This window comes from Centroberyx gerrardi, chromosome 14 (genome assembly GCF_048128805.1).
Source record: "Centroberyx gerrardi isolate f3 chromosome 14, fCenGer3.hap1.cur.20231027, whole genome shotgun sequence".
NCBI classification, from domain to species: domain Eukaryota; kingdom Metazoa; phylum Chordata; class Actinopteri; order Beryciformes; family Berycidae; genus Centroberyx; species Centroberyx gerrardi.
The window spans coordinates 27,596,100-27,609,611 of NC_136010.1; the positions used below are offsets into that span (position 1 = coordinate 27,596,100).

Consider the following 13,512-nt stretch of genomic DNA (forward strand, 5'->3'; position numbering starts at 1 on the left):
TGCTTCACATTCACCGCAGAAGCTGTAATAAGTCTTTAGAAGTTTTTAGAAAATAAGGAAAATATTGGCAAATCTCCAGTTTATAACACATACATGAACAGTCACGCATGTTCTTTGTTTGAAAATAGCAACTGCCGCTCACTAAAATCACTGTTGCACAGCTGTCACAAATGCTGTCAAATTACAAGAAAACCTAAAATAAAGTGACAAAGATTGAACTTGTACTAATGATTGTGCCATCTGTTATGAAGTGCTTGTTTAGGCATTATGGAGGTGTTACAAACAGCAGTTCATGTAAGGTGTTATGAACCGTTCTGTGCACAAAAATAAAGCTTTAAAAAAAAAAAACTACGAAAAAACACAAACTGAAGGTGGATAAACCACTAAATGCATAAAAGAAAAATCAGTGATAGAGCATGTGCATTCCCAGAATGCAGTATGTGGCATTCAAATATTTCACACATTGCTTTAAAAATGTGTGTCAAAATGTCAGTCTAAGCTTTGGCTGGGCAAGCTTCAAAACAGGCATCACATCCACTATTCAAATGCAGTCATCAGAAATGTACTCGCATTATACGACATGGTGTAAAATAACACCATCACAAAAAACTATAATCTGAATGCTTTACAGATAGTCACCATCACATACATTCGCTTGCTGTTGTTACCACAGATGAAAGAAAAACTGCTACAGTCTGAAATGCAGATATGAGAAAAACCTTTCTGATGTCACTTCCCTTCAAAAACCTGAAAGAAACCCTGAGTTTCCTCTTAATGAACTTATGACAAGGGAATGGAATAAAAAACAATGATCAAATGTCTCAAGGGATGACAATAGGTAGTGATCCACAGGATTGGTCAAACAGATACTGACCCATTACCAAGCCAATCGACAAAGGCAAGTTTAGGGCCTGGGTGTCATTGCCTATAGCAAAGTAGGCAATGACATCAAATGGAACCTGGGAGAAACCAATGTTTGTAACACTCTAGTGGAGAAGCCAGAGGGAAGAAAATTGTTGAGTGGGGCCTCTTCAACTGCTTGGATGCATGCATGAAGAAAAAAAAAAAAAAAAAGATCCAGTCATCCCGTCTGGATAGCCACAGGTAAGCCAGGAGATGAACGCCGACCCCCCTTTGAATACCTTGATCCCGTTTCAGTCAGTATTTCAGTCTTCCGGCGTCGAGTCCTCGCTAAGACTGAGAGGCTTGGAAGTCTTGGTCCTGAAGCAGTGGTTTGTGGTCCTGCTCGGCGGCCATGGCCTGTAAGGCTTCCCTCTGGATCTGCCTGGCCTTGTTGTACAGGAAGACCCCGACAAACACGAGCGCAGTGCCGACGGCGCTGAGGACCGTGATGTGGTTACTGAACACGATGATGCTCAGCCAGACTGACAGGGCGTGCTTGACGGTACTAGCAACACTGGGGACAAGTTTGGTGGGTGTTTAATATTGAATTCATGTTGATTCCACGAAAAAACAGCCCTAAGTAACATTACCATAGTGCATTTTCAAAGACACTTGCGAGGGACAATATGCAAAATATCATATCACTCACTCACTTGGAAAGAAGCTTGACTTGAACTTTGTGGATATGAGCAGCCAGCTACATTGGCTATGTTTACATGTACAGGTGTAAGACAGAGAATTCTGTGGGTGGGGGGTATTCTGTTAAGTGGTGTATTTATGGTAATATGGAGACTCAATCACAGGGTATAAAGGTTCATATAAATAGAATAAGACCTAAACCAGAGTATGGACAATAACCTGGTTCTTCTGGCATGGAAATATAGTCCATGATGTAATCAGGATGACACACAAAATATAAGACAAAAGCAAGAAAACAGGTACACTGAACAAAAATATAAACGCAACACTGTTGTTTTTGCACATTTTAGAGTGGCCTTTTATTGTGACCAGCCCAAGGCACACCTGTGCAATAATCATGCTGTTTAATCAGCATCTTGATATGCCACACCTGTCAGGTGGGTGGATTATCTTGGCAAAGGAGAAGTGCTCACTAACACGGATTTAAACAAGTTTGTGAACAACATTTTAGAGAAATAAGCCTTTTGTGTGCATAGAAAGTCTTAGAACTTTTATTTCAACTCATGAAAAATGGGAGCAAAACCAAAAGTGTTGCGTTTATATTTTTAATCTGAAAAACCTTCAGCTACTATAGGCAGTGGACAGTGCCAGCTGGCACACAACCAGGGCATTGTTCATGAGGTAGCTAGGCTGGGTAACATATTGTCCACAGTGCCAGTAGAGATAAATACCTTCGCTTTAAATAGCCAAACACTTTGTCCCTGTCTCCTACCTGAAGGTAACGGGGGAAATTCGCCCCATGAGAGCGTAGGCAGTGACGCTTTGCAAGTGGAACAGCCCGCCATCGAAAAGCAGCAACAGGACGATGTCTTGACTGAAGATGAAGCTCCGGCCGCTCTTCCCGATCACAGGAATGTCCTGGAAATACAAAGGAACATGGAAACTTCGCAAAACATCTTCAAAACTGGTGCTCCAGCCTGGACCTTGGCCTTTACTACAACGCATCGTTGTGATTTTATGAATTAACTTTCTGCAGAAACATATTGCATTTGCCTCCAATCTAGCAACTTTTTACCTATTTCTATTTCTCTTTTTCTTAACCTATTTCCTCTCTTATCAAGTTGACATTACTATTGTACTGTGTAACATATAAAGAAAATGAAACTACCTCAAATACATAGTAACTGAACTTGTCTTGTGATAACAACAGCAGTGTCACATTTGCCTTTTACAATTCAAATCATTTGCATAAATGACTAGTTTGGTTGACAGTACAGCTGTGGCACTATAACATACATATAGGTGTATAACATAATCACATTTATCCAACTGTGACAGAAATTCACGTTACACATCGACCTACCAAGAGGAACACCCAGGCAGGTATAAGCATGATGACTGCTGCTGCACTGGTGTAGAACTGCAGTTCTGGAGGGCTAAAAAACACAAAAAAAAAAACACACAAAGTTGCAGATTTTAAAAGAAATGTGTTAGATAATGCAAAAATTCAGTGCATTTTACCGTTGACACTTATAGACTGTAGTAAAGTACTGGGCAAATGACTAGTTCCATTTGCATAAAACCTGGACTGACAGACACAATTTAGCAGAAAATCTTTTACCTGAATTTGTATGTGTCTCCACTTAGTAGTTTTTTGGAAAACACGTTCTGTAAACTGAGAAGAGAGATAAAGGGACCCATAGTAAGTAAAGCATCGCACTGCTGTGGACTTGGGTGGAATTGCTGCGTTCGTGTGCTGCAGTACCAGTCCATGATGTTGGTGGAGAGGGCGGCGGAGAAGCCGAGCATGTTAAAGCTGATCTCAGTGGCAGTGCAGAGGGCCAGGCCGGCCATGACGGGGAACAGGGAGAGGTTCACCCAGAGTCCTGCGGGAGAGAAAACACACAGATGCACACACACACACACCCCCACACACACAGACAATGTGTAATGTGAAAACAACACCTTTGACCTGAATTCCAATCCAGGCTTCAATATGTTAGTACTGCATTACATGCAATTCCAACAACCGAAAATAATTTTGTTTACATCAGCTGGATCCTTCATATAGGCCGAGTTCACATGAGGGGAAACTTTACCACACCATGCATGTTTATGAGAGGAATTAAGGTGAATATATGAGGATGTATGTATTGTGACATATCCAGCGGTATATCCAGAGTCTTTGCTGACAGTATCACATATGCAACCAATGCAGAACATGGAATACGGCATCAATGAAGACAACAAGAAGAACTTATCGGGAAGGAAAGCAGGAAAATACAAATTTCCTTGAGAAATGAATGGGAGTTAAGTGTCCCTAGAAACCCAGGTATCCGCCCCCACCCCAATAGACGGATAAATATGTATATGTCCCCTACCTGTGTATTCCCCCAGGATCAGCCTGGACATGATGACAGTGAAGATGGGCGCTGAGCTCTTCACCGTCTCGGCGAAGGACACCGCCACATTCTTCAGGCTTACCAAGCCCAGAACCACCGTGGTGAACCTGAAGAACGGGAGGAACTTTTATTTATTTATATTACTTTTAGTAAACATCGGATGTAGTCCAGTCAGTGTCGTCCACCTCTGATGTGATGGAGTCTGATTACATGTTTATTGCATTTCAGTCAGAACAACTCACGTATTGATATTAATACGTTTATAAATGGTTATGACATAGCGATAAGTTTGGTTTTGGAGGGATACATCTGCTTCTGTGGCTCGCTGCTGCACATGCATTAGACTTTAGTCAGGGAGTACGTAACCCCCCATACAGTACATAGGAGCAGATCTAAGCAGGTGGAGCTGGATAGGGGGGAGGGTGAACAAAAGCAGCAAGACTCTTTCACCAGCAGAGCAACAGTCTGCATGGCGAGCTAAACGGTGACATTTAAACACGGTGTTAACAAGGTGTCGTTTAAAAGGCCTGACATTAGGGTGTGTGGACGAAAACTCAGGACAAGAGAGAGTGGCGGTTTGACAGGTTTACTCAATCTGCAGGATGGGAGTGAAGGAACTGTGGATGATTACACTGAGTTTTATAGTGTTGAATATTCATGATTATAGTCAAGTCAAGTCAAGTTTATTTGTAGAGCACATTTAAAAACAACTGTAGTTGACCAAAGTGCTATACAGTGCAAAGATGCCAGACAGTGGGCACACAAAGAAAGAAACAAAACATCAAATACAATGAATAAGAGTACACAGAAATCAAAAACAGGGCAACAACAGGTGTATACACACACACACACACACACACACACACACACACACACACACACACACACACACACACACACACACACACACACACACACACACACACACACACACACACACACACACACACACACCTCTACCCACAGAGCAGTCAGGAGGATTCAAACGCTAAGGAGTAGAAATGAGTTTTTAACCTGGATTTAAAAGTGTTGATGGAAGGGGCGGACCTGACTGAGTGGGGAAGGTTGTTCCATAATCTAGGGGCTGCAACTGCAAAGGCACGATCTCCCTTGAGCTTCAGTCTAGACCGTGGAACGACCAAGAGGTCTTGGTTAGATGACCTGAGGACCCTGGGGGTCGCAGGGGTACAGAGGAGCTCTGACAAATAAGCAGGTGCTAACCCATTAAAGGCTTTGAAAACAAACAGTAGAATTTGAAAATTGATTCTGAAGCGTATGGGGAGCCAGTGAAGAGAGGCCAGCACAGGGGTGATGTGGTCCCTCTTCCTGGAGCCAGTCAGAAGCCTGGCAGCAGCATTTTGGACTAGTTGTAAGCTTGACATGGAAGATTGACTAATACCAAAATATAGGGAGTTACAATAATCCAGTCGAGACGAAATAAAAGCATGGATGACTTTTTCAAAATCACAGAATGAGACAAATTGTTTGATTTTGGAGATGTTTCTAAGTTGGAAGAAGCTGGCTTTTACTACTGATTTGACCTGTTTTTCAAATTTGAGGGCCGTATCAAATATCACACCCAGATTTTTGGCAGACGGTTTGACATAGGTAGCTAGCTGGCCCAGGTTTTTGGTAATAATGTTTGTGGAATCGGGAGGGCCGAATAAAATGATTTCAGATTTGTTGTTGTTTAATTGAAGAAAGTTTTGAGCCATCCAGCAGTTTATGTCCTCAAGGCAGTTTTTTAGATTCCTTAAAGTGTGTTGGTCATCAGGTCTTAGGGGGAGGTAAAGCTGTGTATCATCTGCATAACAGTGGAATGAAATATTATATTTTTGAATGATTTGACCCAGCGGGAGCATGTAAATGGAGAAAAGAATTGGACCTAGAATAGAACCTTGGGGGACCCCACAGGAAATATTGGCTGAGGATGAAGAGAAGGTACCTATATTGACAGAGAAGGTTCTGTTATTCAAGTATGAGGTGAGCCAGGCTAGAGCTCTGCCACCAATACCGACTCCATTTTTGAGACGGTCAATTAATATGGCATGGTCAACAGTGTCGAAGGCAGCAGTGAGGTCTAATAGGAGTAGTAATGCACAATCTCCAGAATCAGTAGCAAGGAGCAGGTCGTTTGATACTTTAAGCAGGGCTGATTCTGTACTATGGAGGGCCCTGAAACCAGATTGTAATTTCTCAAGGATGTTATTGTGATTCAGATGTGACATGAGCTGTGACAGAACAACCTTTTCAATAATTTTAGATAAAAATGGTAATTTAGATACGGGTCTGAAATTGTTGAGAATGGAGGGATCTAGGTTTGGTTTTTTAAGGAGGGGCTGGACAACTGTGCGTTTAAAACATGATGGAACAGTACCGCTGGCCAGAGAGCTATTAATAATGGAGAGGATGCTAGGGCCGACTACGTCCAAGACTCCTTTAAGGAGGCTAGTGGGGATAATGTCGAGGGGGCAGGTTACAGACTTCATGTGGGAGATAGTATCAATTAGGACAGGTAGGGTTATGGATTCAAAACAGTTCAAGCCCAGCAGATTTGTTGTGGAGATGGAAAGGTCCCGGACAGGGTGAGAAATGCTATGACGAATAATGTCAACTTTGCTGAGGAAAAATTTTAGAAATTCTTCACATTTGGGAGTTGACTCATCAATGTTGGTGTGGGGAGGGGGAGCAATGACAGAGTTAATAGTATTGAACAGGACCCTCGGGTTTTTCTGGTTCTTTGCGATGACAGAAGAGAAGTAATTTGCTCTCGCAGTCTTAACTGCTTCCTGGTATTTGGCCAGATGGTCTTTCAAGATATCATAGAAAATTTGAATTTTATTTGTTTTCCATTTGCGCTGAGCGCAAATGGAAATGGAGCACATTGGTCGAAGCCGAGAAGAACACAGCCCTAGTCACGCCCCACAAAGGCCTCAGTTTGTCCCTTTCAGCTGTGTGCAACTGTTTGCTGAGATTCCTGTTTTTGTGTTGAAGTTCCACAGGTTTTTAAGCTAACACTGTACCTTGGGCAACATTTTTGCTTTTCAGCACACACCCCTCCATAGAAGTTCCACAGGTTTTTAAGGTAACATTGTACCTTGGGCAACATTTTTGCTTTTCAGCACACACCCCTCCATAGGAGTTCAGCAAGTCGACCTCAAACACTGCTGCCTTGATAATCTGCCTTGAGGATCTGTAGCTTTTTCATATTCCCATACTCTCTCGCATGTGTATATATTGCATATGTCGCAATATTTTTTATATTTTTTATTTCATACTGCTGTATAATGTCATTACTATTTTTTTATTTACTATATTTTCATAGCTTACATATTTTCATTCATTGTTTTTGTCTCAGAATGTTCTACTGCTATTATTTTGCACACCCTCATTATGCAGTGATTCATTCTTTTTTATTAATACACTTTTACTTAATATGTTATTGATATGTTGGAACTGATGGTTGTGTTATGTTTAATACCCCTTGTTTGCTATATTCTTATTTATATTATATTTTTGTGTAAACAAGGAAGTGGAGGAGATTCGTGACACACTCCCAACGTTTTTCAAACGTTTTTTCAAACATTTATCGGCTATAGTGAAGATTTGCTGTAAATAATGCCGTCAATATCAGTCTTTTCCACTCACTATGCGATCATTGGCTTTAGAAGACTTGGATTATGCTTCAAGAGCTGTATGGAGTAATTTTATGGATATTTTCTGTTCTTTTTCTGCTCTTTTCGGAACTCTAAAGATTGGTCCCTAACGACTTCAGTTGTTTTGGAGAACGCTGCTATGAAATCTTGCTGGAAAGCTCCTGGACTGTTTTACTGACTAACAAACTAAACCAGAATATGACTGAATTTTCATTTTTGGGTGAACTCTTCCTTTAATATTTGTTGGGTGCTCTTACATTTTTTCAGGTCCTCGTAACTAAGTTGGAAGCACCACTGTACCACAAGAAATGAGTTGATTAAAGCCCTCTGTGAATATGATTGATCACTTTTTAGCATGCGTGGCACTGTGAGAGTTCATGAAAGTTCAGCTGATACTCGCCACATATCGGTCAAACCCTAGACATACTGCTCCAAAACTCACTTTTTATTAGTGGGGAAACTAGGTTGGAAACATCATCTCAGGTGATTTTTTGGAGCATTACAGTATTGCAGGCTCCATCATTGCTTTGATTTGGCTCAGTCCAACGTTGCGGACATGCGTTTGCGTTATTTCCTCATTCATTGTGAAGACGACTCACCTCATGAGACCAACAAACAGCATGATCATGACGAAGTTGGGGGGATACTCGGCCCTGGACTTGTGTTGGTACAGGCAGCACGGCACAAACATCTTTACACAGCCTATGATGGTGGTGGAGAGCATTTGGATAGCACCTGGGGAATCGATGTAAGCCAACAAAATCAGTCATGCTTGTTTTGGAAATAGCCACAGCCATGAACACCATTAGCATGACTGTGCAATAGACGTCTTGTGCTCCAATGGTGAAGCTTTATGTGTCTTTCTCCCATTCTTCCAGTGGTACACAGGTAAAGACAGAAGCTAAACAAAGAGTATCCTGATGTACAGCAGGATTTTAAGATTTTACTGATCACTTAAGGCAAAAAAAAAAAAACGAGAGGTCTCTACTGGCTGTTCCAAAGTCTAGATTAAAAAAAAACAAGGTCTCTACTGGCCGTTCCAAAGTCTAGATAAAAAAACAACAGGTCCCTACTGGTTGTTCCAAAGTCTAGATTAAAAAAACAACAGGTCCCTACTGGTTGTTCCAAAGTCTAGATAAAAAAAAAACAACAGGTCCCTACTGGTTGTTCCAAAGTCTAGATTAAAAAAACAACAGGTCCCTACTGGTTGTTCCAAAGTCTAGATTAAAAAAACAACAGGTCCCTACTGGTTGTTCCAAAGTCTAGATTAAAAAAACAACAGGTCCCTACTGGTTGTTCCAAAGTCTAGATAAAAAAAAAACAACAGGTCCCTACTGGTTGTTCCAAAGTCTACATAAAAAACAAGGGGTTCCTATTGTCTGTTCAAAAGTGTAGATACAGAAAACGAGAGGATTATATTGGCTGTTCCAAAGTCTAGATTAAAAGATAGAGGTGACTGGTTCTCTGCCATCAGGACTTGTTGACTTTGGAACAACCTGCCTGAGGAGCTCAGGCTGCTGGGGATGGAAGGGAGCAGAGACACACTAATGTTTTTTCAGCAAGCACACTCACATTTTCTTCAGAAAACGTACCTACTCACTATTATTATTATTAGTAGTAGTTGTCGTAGTAGTATAGGTTATTCCTCCTCCTTACCCAGCATGCTGGGCTCCCCTTCCAGCAGCGACAGGATGTACTTGTTGAGGAACAGGGTGCAGAAGCTGAAGAAGTACCAGAGGCCCAGGTAGGCCAGGGAGCGTGAGTTCCACACCCCCGACTCGGCCTCGATCACCGTGGTCTCGGTGACGGTGATCTTCAGCACGTGTTCCCCCGGCAGGCTCTCGCTGCGGGCCAGCACTACCCGCTCCTGCCGGTTGCGGAACGGTGACAGGAGGCGCCACAGCGGGTGTCTTGTGGCGCCAGCGGCTGCCATCATGTCTGCTTCCTGAGGGGCCCCAGGGGCCCAACAGGAGCAAACTAAGGAGGTGAGGGGCGGATGGGGGTTTTGATGATCACTCCATCTTCCGGTCAGTCGGTCGGTCAGTCAGTCAATCTCTCAGTCCAGCAGGGACTGCTGGGAGTAGCCTATCTGAAGCACTGGTGCTCCCTGTCCTCTGCTGCAGCAGCTGAAGAGCACAGAAATCAACTTATGTTATGGTGAGGTATCACAGGTGAAAAGGAGAAAAAACCTTTCATCCTATCAGAATGAAATGTTAAGCATGAACACAAATACAAACACTGTATTCTGACTTTTATTTCTTTTGTTAGCATAGTCAAATTTTGTTAGCATAGTCAAATAGCAAGTTTGGGTGTATTTTATATTGTACATATTACATTCGATTTGTCTCATTATGTTCCACTGCTGATATTTTGCTCACCATCATTATCGTGTAATTCATATTCTGAATCTGATGCAATTTCCACCAGAACGCAACCCATCACATTCACTCTAGTATGAACCGAAGGGGACAGTGAATCTAGTTATTTAAACCTAGATTAGCACAGACACCTAGTTCTTTGCTCAATTAACTTTAACAAAAAAGGACAATCGCAAGGTGTACAGCAACACGTTATTGCAAGGTAACGCGTTACTAACTGTTGGAGAGTGTTTCTCGACAAACGGTACAGGCGTGTAACGTGCCACGACGTTCATTACATGTCCAAACTGGCCTCGAGTGTCGTTTTTTCTATCTAAAGAGAAGCTTACGCCGAGCTCCACTTGACAACCTGGCAGATTATCATCTTATCGTGTTTATTGGTAAAGAGGCACACCTGGTAAAACATGATTTAGGACCTTTGACGAATCGGTAACTTTTGGTAAATTCGGCATACGTTAAATCCACCAAGCAGCACTTTAATTCAATTAAATCTCAACTTTTAGATGGGTTCATATTGCTCGCTACCGCCCTCCACTGTGTCAATTAATTTGGTGGGATAACATCGTGGGATAACAGGTGACCCAATTCTAAAAGTTGACATTTTATTGAAAGGAGCGCTGTTTGGTGTATTGTATATATGCCGAATTCAAGAGCGGTTCCTTAGCATTCGTCAAAGGCCCTACGTGTTCTTTGATGTGTGCACATTTCCCGATAAGCAAAGCATCATGAAACGGCCAGATCTTTTAAACAGATTGCATGTGAATTTCGCGCAAGAAATGAAAGCATCGGGGTTACGTGCAGACTAAAAATGGAACAGTAGCTAGCTAGTAGCTAAAAGTCCTCACCTGTCTGCGTTGCTTCGCTTTGCAGCTTGGAAAGTAAAAAATAACAACGAAATCCCCGTTGGTTAACAACACAGTAGCGTTATCAGCGGAGGAAGTGGCACATAAAGCTAACGTTAGCCGCTGTTTGCAGCAGAGTAGGATGAAAAGGACTGGAAGCTAAAGCCCCAGCGACGCTAACGTTAGCCATATTCCACAACAGGAGATAAGATTAGTAAGACAAACATTTACCTAACTATTTAGGTCGCCACCTCACAATATGTGCACTTGACTTTGAAACGTTGCTGCCCACTAAACTAGAAACCTAGAGGCATGCCCAGCGTCAAGCTACCCCAAATAAAAAATTACGATTCCGGTTATAACCTTCATAATAAAACCCTTAAGTAATTCATCACATTGCATATGCCTAAATGTCTAATGTCTGCTGTGAAAAGGACATTTTGCACAAAACATCAACTTAACAGGTAGAGTTCTACTCCATTTTATTGTAATGATCCCCATAGTATTGTGATATATTACTTATTTTGAGTAAAAACATGCCAAATTTTCTTCTCCCCAGGAGCGACAGATTTTATGCTTTTATTTTGAAGGCAAAATCGCCCTACTGTTGGTAACTCTCACTGGCTTGACGCAGCCGCTGCCAAACTGTAACATGAAAAAATAGTACTCAAATGCTACCTTCAAGGTCTTCTCGTAAGCTCCGTCGTAAATACAAGTGCCAGTGCTTTTGGTCGGAAAATAACCATTTCTGCTGCCTCTCTTCCACCAGCCTACTGTCCTCCTCCTCTCGGCCAATGGCCACAATTCCTGGGAATCCCCACTACATCAGTCATCTTGTTCATAATATCTGCTTATAACACTCGGGGGCATCTGTATTGACCTCTGGGAAGAAACAAGATTCTTTAAAATTTGATTGTTAGGTATTCACTCCACTATTTAAAGTTGTTACATGTTGCATTTTAACATCAATAAATCATCAACACATTAAATGAGACATTACTATAATTACCATAATCTTCTTGTTGTTAGCAAATGCTAAGTGCAACAATCAGTCTGTAATCAACTATAAAAGAGAGCCGCAGTGAGAGAACAAAAGACAAAGACTGCGGAGAGGAAAGAATGAATGAGAACTGATTTGAGAACAGAATTGATTTCCGACGATGACCAGTTACTTTGAGTTTATACATGAAGCTCCTGTGCTTCCTGTGAGCCTCCCTACTGAAGCTCCTCTGGTTCCTCTGACCCTCGCTACTGAAGCTCCTCTGGTTCCTCTGAGCCTCCCTATTGAAGCTCCTGTGGTTCCTCTGACCCTCGCTACTGAAGCTCCTGTGGTTCCTCTGACCCTTGCTACTGAAGCTCCTCTGGTTCCTCTGAGCCTCCCAACTGAAGCTCCTGTGGTTCCTGTGAGCATCCCTACTGAAGCTCTTCTGGTTCCTCTGAGCCTCCCTACTGAAGCTCCTCTGGTTCCTGTGAGCCTCCATACTGAAGCTCCTCTGGTTCCTCTGACCCTCGCTACTGAAGCTCCTCTGGTTCCTCTGAGCCTCCCTACTGAAGCTCCTCTGGTTCCTCTGACCCTCACTACTGAAGCTCCTCTGGTTCCTCTGAGCCTCCCTACTGATGCTCCTCTGGTTTCTCTGAGCCTCCCTACTGATGCTCCTGTGGTTCCTCTGAGCCTCGCTACTGAAGCCCCTATGGTTCCTCTGAGCCTCCCTACTGAAGCTCCTGTGGTTCCTGTGAGCCTCCCTACTGAAGCTCCTCTGGTTCCTCTGAGCCTCCCAACTGAAGCTCCTGTGGTTCCTGTGAGCCTCCCTACTGGAGCTTCAGCTCCTGTGGTTCCTCTGAGCCTCCCTACTGAAGCTCCTGTGGTTCCTCTCTGAGCCTCGCTACTGAAGCTCCTCTGGTTCCTCTGAGCCTTGCTACTGAAGCTCCTGTGGTTCCTGTGAGCCTCCCTACTGAAGCTCCTGTGGTTCCTGTGAGCCTCCCTACTGAAGCTCCTGTGGTTCCTGTGAGCCTCGCTACTGAAGCCCCTATGGTTCCTCTGAGCCTCCCTACTGAAGCTCCTGTGGTTCCTGTGAGCCTCCCTACTGAAGCTCCTCTGGTTCCTCTGAGCCTCCCAACTGAAGCTCCTGTGGTTCCTGTGAGCCTCCCTACTGGAGCTTCAGCTCCTGTGGTTCCTCTGAGCCTCCCTACTGAAGCTCCTGTGGTTCCTCTCTGAGCCTCGCTACTGAAGCTCCTCTGGTTCCTCTGAGCCTTGCTACTGAAGCTCCTGTGGTTCCTGTGAGCCTCCCTACTGAAGCTCCTGTGGTTCCTGTGAGCCTCCCTACTGAAGCTCCTGTGGTTCCTGTGAGCCTCCCTACTGAAGCTCCTGTGGTTCCTCTGAGCCTCCCTACTGAAGCTCCTGTGGTTCCTCTGAGCCTTGCTACTGAAGTGGTTCCTCTGACCCGCCCTACCGAAGCTCCTCTGGTTCCTCTGACCCTCGCTATTGAAGCTCCTGTGGTTCCTCTGACCCTCGCTACTGAAGTATGGCGCAGGGAAAGGGTCAAAATTAAGACTACTGAGAAGCCGGCGGAGGCTATATCCTTGCCGAAGCCAGCTACTGATCTGGCCAATGATAAGCCGGCGCTGGTAACTGAGAGGCCGGCGGTGGGAAATGAGAAGCCGACTATTCATTCGACCAAGGTGGTAACTCATG

General features: G+C 43.5%; 1 protein-coding gene across 1 annotated transcript; it reads right to left on the reverse strand.

The window, feature by feature from the left end:
• Positions 1 to 592: 592 nt before the first annotated feature.
• LOC139909362 (solute carrier family 35 member E2A) lies at positions 593 to 11,086 on the reverse strand. Its single transcript, XM_071896398.2, has 9 exons — positions 10,824 to 11,086; positions 9,257 to 9,726; positions 8,200 to 8,335; positions 3,924 to 4,051; positions 3,308 to 3,428; positions 3,164 to 3,217; positions 2,906 to 2,978; positions 2,315 to 2,460; positions 593 to 1,417 (listed from the first exon to the last, which is right to left on the reverse strand). The coding sequence occupies exons 2-9, from the start codon at positions 9,534 to 9,536 to the stop codon at positions 1,192 to 1,194; spliced, it is 1,164 nt and encodes a 387-aa protein (XP_071752499.1). The 5' UTR covers positions 9,537 to 9,726; positions 10,824 to 11,086; the 3' UTR covers positions 593 to 1,191.
• Between the last annotated feature and the right edge of the window lie 2,426 nt (positions 11,087 to 13,512).

What these genes read in the sequence shown, in the direction of transcription:
- LOC139909362 (XM_071896398.2), bottom strand. Translation starts at nt 9,536, where the DNA reads ATGATGGCAGCCGCTGGCGCCACAAGACACCCGCTGTGGCGCCTCCTG. An exon ending in AGGGGAGCCCAGCATGCTGG is followed by an intron (nt 8,336 to 9,256) that starts GTAAGGAGGAGG and finishes TCGATTCCCCAG; the next exon opens with GTGCTATCCAAATGCTCTCC. An exon ending in GATCCTGGGGGAATACACAG is followed by an intron (nt 3,429 to 3,923) that starts GTAGGGGACATA and finishes TCTCTCCCGCAG; the next exon opens with GACTCTGGGTGAACCTCTCC.